The sequence below is a fragment of the Sinocyclocheilus grahami genome, unplaced genomic scaffold (genome assembly GCF_001515645.1).
Source record: "Sinocyclocheilus grahami isolate Dianchi unplaced genomic scaffold, SAMN03320097.WGS_v1.1 scaffold349.1, whole genome shotgun sequence".
Taxonomy (NCBI): domain Eukaryota; kingdom Metazoa; phylum Chordata; class Actinopteri; order Cypriniformes; family Cyprinidae; genus Sinocyclocheilus; species Sinocyclocheilus grahami.
Window position 1 is genome coordinate 978,169 of NW_015505528.1, and position 11,795 is coordinate 989,963.

Sequence of the window (11,795 nt, forward strand, 5' to 3'; positions counted from 1 at the left end):
TTTTTTTTTTTTGTATTTAAAGTTACTGAATTTGTTGTTAGAGGCCACTGAAGTTAATCTTTTAATGTTTTATATGCATATTAAATAGGTCTTTATTGTATAGGTCTAATTGTCTCTCGAGGCCACAGGAAAGTGCAAAGAGCAAAATAATGCAGCACATTTAAATTGTCAACGCAAGGAAGTAACTATAAAAACGTGCATTACGTCTAAATTAACTTAACAAATATAATTTCAAAATTGCATAAACAATTATGAACAAAACAGCATCATGTATTTATGCATTGCTTAATCCAAAGAGCCGGTTTTCTATACATCTCTTCTGTGAGACGTGAGTGCAGCAGTCATATTTGTCCGTCTAAAAAATGCGCTGAATATGCGTTCTGTGTGAATGGCTTGGTTTCGGTTTTAACCCATTCAAGATCTTCTCCGCATTGAGCTTCTATATTTCTCTAATATTTTTAATGAATAACACAGCAGTGGCGCGTCTCGTGTGCTAGACTAACTAAACATTAAAAGGCAACAACGTCACTTACATCATTATCACCGCATCTCACGCGCCACTGATGACGCTCCCTGATGCACACCTAACATTCAAATGCAAATGTTTATTTTAAATTCGACTAATATTAATTCTTTATTCACAATCTCCTCATCACAGGCAGGCACAGCACTCATTTCAGCATGTGTTCGTGTGTGCTGTCTGTCACTCATAGTACGTGCCTATATCGTGCGCTATATCGAACAATTTTTCTATCGATATCGAAGAAGGTTTACCGTCGATAAATATAGATACCGTTTTATCGGCCAGGCCTAGCACTAGGGTTGTGTGATATTGACAAAAAAATATTTTTTTTCTGGGATTTTATCGAATTAGACAATATTTTGCTGAGTGTGTTGTGCTGTTGTCTTAAGGACTAACATGGACAGCTGACTCTTAAAAGGTTTGATATTCTCCATATTCTGTGTGGTGATCAGTTCACAGCAGTGATATAAATTAATCTGTTCCAATAAGTTACAATTTTTTTTTAAATTTATTTTTATTTTTTTTACCTTTTATGGGCATTCTTACCTTTATAAAGCCATTTCTTCTAAAAGTGTGCATCTTCTTTTGAGTCAAATTCTTACATTTAATCAGTGAATTAGAATCATAAGACATTTGGGCTGTAACCAAACAAATGAAATCAGTGTCAACAAAATTAACAGTATCAACATAACAATGCAGAGAAAACACTGAAGCTGCATCTAAAGTGTCATGTAGATGTATTTACACACTGTTTAAGGCAGGACATGAATGCATTTAACCTGCGATTACAAATACATAAATGTTTTGATATAGCCTACATAAAAGGTTGAACACTGATATTTGAAATGATTTAATGAAAAGATAGCCTACTTTAAAGGAGGTCATTTGATGCGATTTTAAGTTTTCCTTTCTCTTTGGAGTGTTACAAGCTGTTCGTGAATGGATAAGATCCCAAAAGTTGCAAAGACTAAAGTCTCAAACCCAAAGAGATATTCTTTATAGAAGTTAAGACTCGTCCACGCCCTCCTAAAACGCCTCGTTTAAACACGCCCCCACATGTCTACATCACCGTGTGGGAAGATTTGCATAACACCGCCCAAATGTTTACGCAAAGAAAGAAGGTGTAACTTTTATTCTCGCTATAGTATTGTTGCCGCTTCCGCTATGTCATGGAGACGCTGTGTTTCGTTGTGAAAGCGAAACTACTTTGTTTGGTCTTCCAAAAGAGGACACAACTAGAATCAGTGGTTAAGTTGTATTTACAACACTGTTCCAGAACAGTTCAAACCAAATATTCAGGTGTGTGCAGCGCATTTTACGGAGGATGAGGACCGTTTCCTGGGAGAGTAGCCTACAATGCCGGTGTTCTGACAAATAATGCTGACTCGCAGCCTGTAAGCACTTTTTCATTTAAAGGATTTGCCACTGATGATTAAAACGCGAGTTTTGAGCAGTGTAGAGTAGCACTTAATGTTTGTCGTTGTCACTTAATGCGCCAAGACCAGAGGCGGACAAAGTACTCAACTCCATTACTTGAGTGAAAGTACAGGTTTTAGCTTTTCAGACCGATGAGCTTTGTAAAAATCTACGCGTTTCAGAAAGGCAGGGCATAGAGGAGAAACGATAATGTACAGTATGTGGAAAATAATGTTTTTGAACCTTAAACCGCATAAACACATTTCATTACACAAAATAATGTTCTTTTTTAGCAACGTCATATGACCCCTTTAAATGTGAAATTAAAACCACCAGTAGGTGGCAGCAAGTCACTGTTAATAAGTGAGTTATTGCTATTGATCTGAATCATTTAAATGGTTGATTCTTTCAGGAAAGAAACACCATCAGGTTGCTCAGAGACGCAAAACAGTGCTGTGACTTTGTTTGGAGTTGTTCTTGTTGTCAAAATAACAAAAACAGGCAATATGGTGTCTAAAACGTAAATTTCTTATAACTTCTTGTTTATTAAACTGTTGTAAAAAAATAATGTAATCATGCAAATTTTTGGAGAAAAATCGGCACGCTTTGTGTGATATTGATTAACTATATGAACTTATATAAATTTAAAATATTTATTTTATAAACATTTTCTGCCCCCATATCTTGAATTTTGTGATCATTCTAAATGTGTTTTAATAGACTGAATCATGCAGTGAAAGAACGCACTGTAAATGCACACACGCTGTAATCTAACATACAAGACTCCACGTAATGTGCGTGCACTCTATAGGTGTGTTTTGTTTGGTTTTTTCAATATACTAGGACTCAATAATGTCAAATCCCATATTGTTAAAACAACAATTACAATATTATCGCAGACGATATGCAGTATATCTCACACCCCTAGTGTGTACTGTGATATAATCTTTGATATCGTCACATGCCTAGTCACACAACATTGTGTTTCAAGTCTTTCCCATAGTGATGTAGGAATTTGGTCTGTGTTGCCTCATATTTAGAGCCAGTAAAAGAGGAAGTGTTTCTAAACACCAAACTGAACTTAAATACCATATGAATCAGAATATATTTTAGTTCGTTTTGTAGAAATCGTGAGGGTGTCAATAATTTTGCCAAACATTTTGGAGAAAAATGGTTTCATTTATTCCACATTTTCATAAAATCTTAAAGGTTGTTTAGATTTTTGTTAATATTTTTAATGAAGGACTACAGAGTCTGTTTTGCGCATACCAAAAGGTGCTAATATTAGTGGAGGATGTGGTAAATCTTACAATATAAACTGAATATAGTTAGTTTGTTCACAGTTTGAAAGTATCAAGACTAAGTTTTAAATAATTAAATGGGTTTACATGTAAGAAGCTGGGTGACCTGTAGAAACACGCATTTGCTGATGTCTTTTTCCTGTTAAAAAAGAAAAGTATTATTTTTCAGTAAATTTGTCTTCCAACAACAAATAAATATGCGCAACATTTAAAGCATATAGTAAATGACAGCAAAATGCAGAAAAAGCAGGATCACACTGACAACACCTGACGTGGTACCTTTTTAAAGCGGTTAATGTAAGGTTCTCTCATGCTTTGGACAACTTGACTCATGCATTTGTGAAATAAACTGGTCAAATAGTGAATTTACAGATATGTATAACATTGGATCCAGAGTATCTGTGTGTATTTGTGTGTGTATATGGTGAAATCTTGTTTGTTTCATGTTGTTTGTTTTTTTCCATTCAACGTAGAAAGCTTTTTGTTGAATGGAAAAAAGAAAACCAGAGACATTTTTCAAAATATCTTCTTTTGTGTTCCACAGAAGAAAGAAATGCATAAAGGTTTGGAACCATATGAGGGAAAGTAAATGATGACAGAATTGTCATTTTTGGAGTAACTATTCCTCTAAATTATGGCATGAATGTAAAAAAAAAAGGAAAACCCCCCCGCAAAATGCTAAATTATTTATTGACCAGTTTGGTGGCCTCACAGACTTTTCAAATGGACATTTTCATGAAATCGAGGACACATTTAACACAACAAGGTAGAAATAATAACATTGGTATAAATGTTTCTAATTGACAAACAATTAACAAGCATGTCTCAAAATAGGGAAAATGGCAACAATCTCATATGCTAAATCAACTCTACATGAAAAAGGTAAAAAATAAAAACATCACAAAGAACTTTCATTGCTTATTTCAGTTTTTCTAAATTTGTAACTCTTTTTCTAAATCTAGCCTACTACTTCTTAATTCCTAGCATCATGATGCAACCAATTGGTTACACTCTATAAAGTGTGCTGAGTTCAAGGTGAAAAATAGCCCCTGAGTTACATGTCTTTGTACATTAGGGTAATCTGAAATATTAAATGCCTTTTACATAGAAGTTGTAAGGTCCTTAAGACGGTTGGGGATGTCTGAGGGCAAAACCAAGTTGCATACCCAAGCTTTGCTGGGGTGCACATCTTAGAAGGAAGGAAAGTTTCAAGTTATTGATCAAACTCACAACAACTCAACTGCATCGGTGGAAAAAAATGAATCGCTTACTGTCCACGCTGGTGCACAGAGCAGAAGGTAAGATTGGGCCAAGAACAGGAAAGCAGCGTTTATTCCCTCATCAATACACCAGCACACACTCTCTTGACAAATGTTTGCCAATACGTGAGAAACAGGATTTTATGTGTTCAAAAAATTATCTTAAAACATCTGTCCTTGACCACAGAAAATGGCATGAACCATGTTTCTATCCAAAACTGTGAATTTAACTGGAATTGGAATATCTCATAAACATTTGCGAATAAAGTTTCCATCCAACTAGTCAAAGAGAACAAAATCATCCCTTCCTGATAAACTGGCTCTAAATATCATAAAAAAAGTAGGAGAATATTATATTATTAATATAATAATTTTATATATAATAAATTACTTGCAGACTAAACACAATAAATACGGTCATTGCTTTCAGAGGTGGATGTTTGGGAATGCTGTCATGTAAGACCGTTCTGGGAGGCAATTATACAGAAATACTTTGACTTTGCTCAGGTATTTCAGAATGACCGTAACATTTCAGATGCTGTGCATTGAGATTGATCCGTTTGTTTTGTCCAGTTATGCCGTCCCATTGCACAAAGTCAAATACTTTTTTAATGTGCATGGATTAATTTATTAATACGTTTCCATCTCACATTATTTGCACAACAAGTCTTAAACCACCTTAAGCAAGCATAAAAACATTTTTGCGATATAAGGGAATTTAATTTTTTTTCCAAAATTGGGTATTTCCATCACTTGTTTCTCATGTGATACTTTAAAATGTGCATAAAAACAGGGTGATGGAAAACGTAGCTACTGTTAGCTCTGAACTCTGTGATTTTAGTATTTATGATTGTAGGCAGATTGATCAGAACACCTCTAGAAAAAAAAAACTTTTGTGTTGGTGCTCAGAAATCTTACTGTCAAGGATGCAAATGCTAAATGAGGATGTCACAAGATCCACACTTTTTTTTTTAAGGTCATTAACATTTGTGTCATCTTTAGTACCTTTAAAGCGGTTGAGATGACCAGTTGAGAAACCAACAAAATGTGCAATCCCTCCTACATATATTGCGGCAAAATTAGCAGGAACCACATGACTGGATGATTTGTTCTGAAACTCCACTATTATGCAATGAATTATTGCTAAGCAATATTTGCGATTACTGAGATCCACAACAAAATGTTCTTTAAAAAAAAAAAAAATTAATAAAAACATGAAAGTGACAATGCCGTTTCTATGTGAACTAAGTCATGTCAAGATCTTTCTACTGCAGTCTGAAACTCAGAACTGCTCTCTAAAGCCGAGAACACACTACACGACTATCAGGCCAATTATGAATGTAATTTGGTCTTGTTGACTGATCGTGCCCAGTCGGACCAGGTCCGTTTCAGTTTCAGTTGTTCTGTTTCTGTCCCAGTCGCTGTTTGTAGTCAGCAGAAATAGTTGTATAGTGTGTGATTTCTAAAGATTTTAATCTTAGAATTCAAGAACCAGTCATTGTCAGTAATTTTCACAAAGACTTTTTTAAACATGTCTAATATTTGCAACTGATGCCAGTGATTGTATAAGCCACTATGCAATGTAGATGCACTCTCTGTCAAATATCCTTCATCATAAATGTCATTTTGTAAAAAAAAAAAAAAATGTTTATTTCACATCTGGTTTCTTTGATTTCATAAGGTAACATTGCAAGTTAAATGGTTGTAGACTAATTGTTTTTTTCTGCAGTTGAAGAAAATAGAATGTCAGTGATTTCAGTGATTTTAAAGAATGTTCTTCATATCGAATTTTCTTCATAATGAATATACGAAGATAATTAGATATTTTTCAAAACAAATGTTCATACAAAAATTCATTAAAAAAATCACAAATGACACCTGTAAATAAAATAATTTTATATATACAGATTAATTATACATCATAATTTTGTCAAATGAATGAGGAAATTACAGTGCCTTGAATTTCTCTGCAGCTGCTCTGTCAACTGTCGGATTGCAGTGTTATTAACGTTGGCTGTTAACCTAAAGGGGCAGTCACACTGCACTTTTCATTCCATTGACTTCCATTCATACGCATGTGAATGCGTCAGACCAGAAACGCAATCCCGTGCGAAAAGTTTCACATTTTGCTGCATTCCACAGAATGACCTTGTAGTTGAATTAAAAGAACACAAATTTAAAACTGCAGGACAGTGGAGTAGATTGTATGTTTTTACATTTAAGGTATATAGGTGTCACGACTGTTGCAGTGTCCGAGGAAATTTCGCATACTCAGTCTAGTGTGACCAAGGTTTAATAAAGTGAAATCTGTAGTGAAATCGTGTAGTGTGTCTCTAGCTTAAGACAAAGCTGGCAGACTTAAAGAAGAATTGTTGAATAAAGTCATTATTTATGTTTTCTTTGCGCACAAAGTATTCTTGTAGCTTCGTAAAATTACGGTTGAACCACTAATGTCACATGGACTATTTTACCAACGTCCTTGCTACGTTTGTGGGTCTGGGAATATTTCGGTTGCACTGCTTTCTATGGAGGGTCAGAGAGCTCTCGGATTTCATCAAAAATATCTTCATTTCAAACTTAACATTTTTTTTTTTTTAAATTTCAAAGTTCCGAAGATAAATGAAGGACTTACAGGTTTGGAACGACGTGAGGGTAAGTAATTAATGACAGAATTTTCATTTTTAGGTGAACTATCCCTTTAAAGGGCACCATTTATGCCACTTTTTACGAAATGTAATATTGGTCTTGGGTGTCCCCAGAATATGCCTGTGAAGTTTTAGTGTTCCTGTTAATAATTATTAAATTATAAGTTTCAGCTCAAAATACCCCACAGATCATTTATTATAGCATCTGGAAAATGTCATTTTTGAGGCGTGTCTAAAAAAAGAGCTGTTTTGGTTTGTATCATTTTAAATGCAAATGAGCTGCATATTCCCACCCCGTCTCCAGAAGAGGGCATCGCGCATATTTGTCTCTGCTTAGTTTGCACACCTACCTACAGCCGGTAGAAGCAACATGACTGTGCAAGAGAACTGGTGTTTCAGCCGTATATATGTGAAGCCGAGAGTGCGGCGCTGATCAATTAAAATACTTCAGTAACGTACGCACACAAATATGGTTAAAATGCTAAGCACTATAATGACATGACATTCACAAAGCAGTCTGGAGTGAAATGATTTGCGCAGACATAAACGTATTTAGGTAGATTTTGAGGTGCATTACCTTGAAAAATAGAAGTAATCTGCTGCGTCCTCAGTGGCTCAGATGTTGGGAGAAAATACAGACTCTTCTTTTCAGTCTTACACCCAAACACAGAACAACGGGATTGCTTACGAGACATTGTTGACGTTACAGCTGCTCGAGAGCAGAGAAAATGGAGGACTGCGTACAACCGTTGAGGGCAGAAACTATGGCAATGCAGTACTGTCAATCAGCCCCTGTGGCCCAGCCCTTTGCAATGTGATGTCACATTGCATAGAGAATCAAAACGGCAGGCCTAGTGAGACTGATTTGATTTAATGGGGATTAAAATATAAGGAGTGGGTGAATTTTTATCATTGTTGTGTGGTTTATGTCCAAACACCATGTAAAAGTGGATTTTGCATAATAGGTGCCCTTTAAGATACTGTGAAGCTTTCATCAAATCCTTCCAACCACACTCTCCACACTGAATTTGATGACTTTCACTAAACTTGGAATAAAAATACCATATTTTTCCAAGCTGTTAAGATCTGTGTTAGGATAAGATGTGTTAAAGATATGTATATATTTATGGATATAAAATATAAAGTCCTTCAACAAGCTGATGTGCTTATTTGGGTGTTTCTGAAATGTCTGTGCCGACATGTGTTTTCTCTGGTCTTATCTTAACAGACCAAAGACAATAAGCATAACATGTTTTTCAATAAAATGGATGTTATATATTTTATTAAAAAACATTTATTTTTGTAGATTTCATGATACTAGGCAATATTACCATCTATTGTTTTCAATTCATACAGTGTTTGTGAAAGTATTGCAAAAAAAGAAACATGTATTACCATGGTGTAACCACTAGATGCCCGTATAACCCATTGCATTTAGATATGTATGCATACATATTTAGACATTATAAAAAAGACTACTTCATTGTGGCTGATTTGTAGATTGTACTTAAAATTGTATCGATTTTTTCATAAAAGTCACCACGTTTTGTACCATTTTGATGTTTATTCAGAACTGATTAATTAAAAGTTGCTGTTTTTGAGTACATATCAATCAATTGAATCTGAAGAGCATTGAATATTTTGAACAAACAAGGGCTAGCAGCATTAAGACAAGGAACCGATTGATAGCAATGCTCAATAAAGAAATAGGTTTATGAGTAATAATTAACCCAAAAATTTATTTTACCCACTGTAGGCCATTTCTTTTTAGCTTCAGTCCTAATCCCAATCTTTTTAACATCTGTCCTTGAACTGATGTTCAAGTACTCTGCCATAACAAGCAGTCTCATTGTGTGGCATGTTAATGTATAGAATATGGCTCATAGATTCAGATGTTAGAATCAGAACTAACAATTTAATAAACAGATGTTTTTATGTCTTTGCAGTATTACAGCTGGTGGAGTAGTTACACAGAAGCCATCAACTACCTGATGACCATTCCCAAATACCGCATCCAGGCTACTGAACTGGCCAAGCAGCAAGGTCTGCTGAATAAAACCAAAGAGAAGGGCAAGAACCGGCGCTCCAAAGAGGAGATCCGTGAAGAGGAGGAGCAGATTATCAGAGACATCATCAAGAACAAGATAGACATCAAAGGCGGCTATCAGAAGCCCAATGTATCTGATATTCTGCTTTGTAAAATCATTCTGTTCCCTTACAATCTGTGCACCTACGTGGCATGGAATTTCTCGTGGTTTTACCGTTTCACCATTCACGGGGAGGAGTATGGGGATGAGGAGAGACTTTACATTATCCGCAAGTACATGAAGATGTCACAGGCTCAGTTTGATAGTCTGGACAACAGCCTGATAGAGACTTTCCTCAAGCAGCAGCTCTGGATCAAAGAGAATTATGAGGTTTGAGAAGATTTCTTTCATTTTGTAGCATTGATTCCACAAAATAGAGCAGTGATAATGTTTTTTGTAGACCAACCTGGAAGTTACCATCCCCCTGGTTCCCTCAACAAAATTCCAATAGTTTTCCATTTGGATTATTGCAGAAAAGAATCCCAATGACCAACAAACATGTATGATTCTTACACATTTGGTTCATCATTAAAAACTTCACAAATGAAAGCAACTTTTATTACATTTTGAAGCCTAAATACAATCTGCAGAAGTATATAGCTGAACTATTGATCTATTACATTATGACCATCTACCTAATAACCTTTAGCCCGCAAAACATCAGCCATGTGGCGAGGCATTGATCTGATGAGATATAGATAGGTCTCCTGGGGTATCTGGTACCATAATGTCAACAGGAAGTCCTCCGGTTCCTATACATTGCGGGGTGGTGGTGATGTAGTGCGAATCCACTTTTCCAAGTCGAACCACAAATGTTTGATTGGGTGAATTTGAAGGCCAAGGCATTAACAGAAATTCACTATCAGGTTCCTCCAACCATTTCTGGATCCTGGCAGTGTGGCATGGTGCATTATCCTGTAGATAATTGCCATCACCGGCAGGGAACAGAGTTGCCATGAATGAGTGCACTTGGTCAGATACCTGACAAGCTGTCAGGAATTGTGCTATTGGGATAATGAAGCCTAAATTATCCCAAGAAAACATTGCCCACAGCATAACTGGCCTGTGTCTGCCCCACAGTGCATCCAGGTGTCATAACTTCTAGGGCTGGGTAAATAAATATAAATTTCTCGATTTTAATAAATTCTTATTTTTACAAAACTATATTGATTCTTAAATCCCAAGAATTGATTAGTCTAGCCTGTTTTCAGTTAATAAACGGAACTTTGTAGCACAGCTCCTATCCAGTAAATCGCAATAAGCTTTGTGCTTTGTTACTTTTAATATGAAACAAAATCTCTTGACTTCAAATTCTGCCCATAGTATTACATTATTCAATAAAAAATAAATACCTTTTTGGCGCTGTTTAATGTAGAGTGACAGATCGCTGTAGCGCCTCAGCTCGAGAAGTGGCAGGGGGGAAGTGTGCGTGAACTGATCAACTCCTCCTCAATACCAGTTTCAGCACAAAATAAACATGAATAAACATCCGAAGGTATGTTAAAAGAAAGAGTACAACGTAACAAAATCTGTATTCTGTCTCATGTAATCGCTAAATCAGTGTTTGAATATATGCTACATATATTTGTTATCATTTTTGTACTTCAATCTTTAGTTTGAATTTGTTTGAATAAATCCATCAAGTTTTTATGACAGTCATTTAAATGTTTATATAAAAAAAGAGTAGAAATACTATGTAATTTTAACTTTAATTATTCAGTGTAATTTAAGTGGTTGTATACAAATCAGTTAATTTTAACCTTCAATATTGTAGTAATGTAGCACCAACTGACTCATTTATATTTTACAGCATTAGTTGAAATTTTTTTTTTCTTGAGAAAATTTGGCATGTACTGTACCTGATAAATATCCAAAATAATTAATATTGAATCAAATCGAGTCGAATTGGTAATCAAATCGAATCTCAAGCTTGTGAATGAGAATTGAATCATGAAATTTGTGTCAAAACCCAGCCCTAATAGCCTCTGTTGGTAATCCACGTATGTGCGCTTGGCCATCGACGTGATGCACCAGGAATCTTGAATCTTTCTACCAATCATCAACGGTCCAATCTCAATGATCTTGGGCCCATTTCATGCATTGTTGGCGATGGTGTGCAGTTTACATTTACATTTACATTTACATTTAGTCATTTAGCAGACGCTTTTATCCAAAGCGACTTACAATTGGGGGATACATAAAGCGATTCTTCTTAAAGAGGCAAACAGACACAAGAAGTGGTTGTAATACCAAGTTCTTAGACATTGTTCAAATAAGTACAAGCTAGAAAGAGAAGGAATAAATAAAGAGAGATACTTTTTGCAGGACACTCACGTGCAGCCGTCTGTCTCTTCTGTTGACTAATCGCTTGACAGTTAGTATGGGGACCTGGCTGGGTCGTCGGCTACACAGGCCCATATGCAGAAGACTGCAATGAACTGTGATACATTGCCCTGGTCACAATTTTTGTAGCTGCTGGTGACTGCCATTTCCAAGATCCAAGTTCTGAAGCGCCGTGCCATCACAATTTGTCCTTTATCAAATTCTGATAAGTCGGCAGCTTT

At 35.7% G+C, this 11,795-nt stretch overlaps 1 protein-coding gene across 1 annotated transcript in view; it reads left to right on the plus strand.

The window, feature by feature from the left end:
- The window catches only part of dnajc25 (DnaJ (Hsp40) homolog, subfamily C, member 25), a 21,735-nt gene that overhangs the window by 8,474 nt on the left and 1,466 nt on the right, over positions 1–11,795 (plus strand). Inside the window, exon 3 of the mRNA XM_016229258.1 lies at positions 9,091–9,561. Coding sequence (XP_016084744.1) covers positions 9,091–9,561 — 471 coding nt within the window. The remainder of the gene's footprint in view (positions 1–9,090; positions 9,562–11,795) is intronic.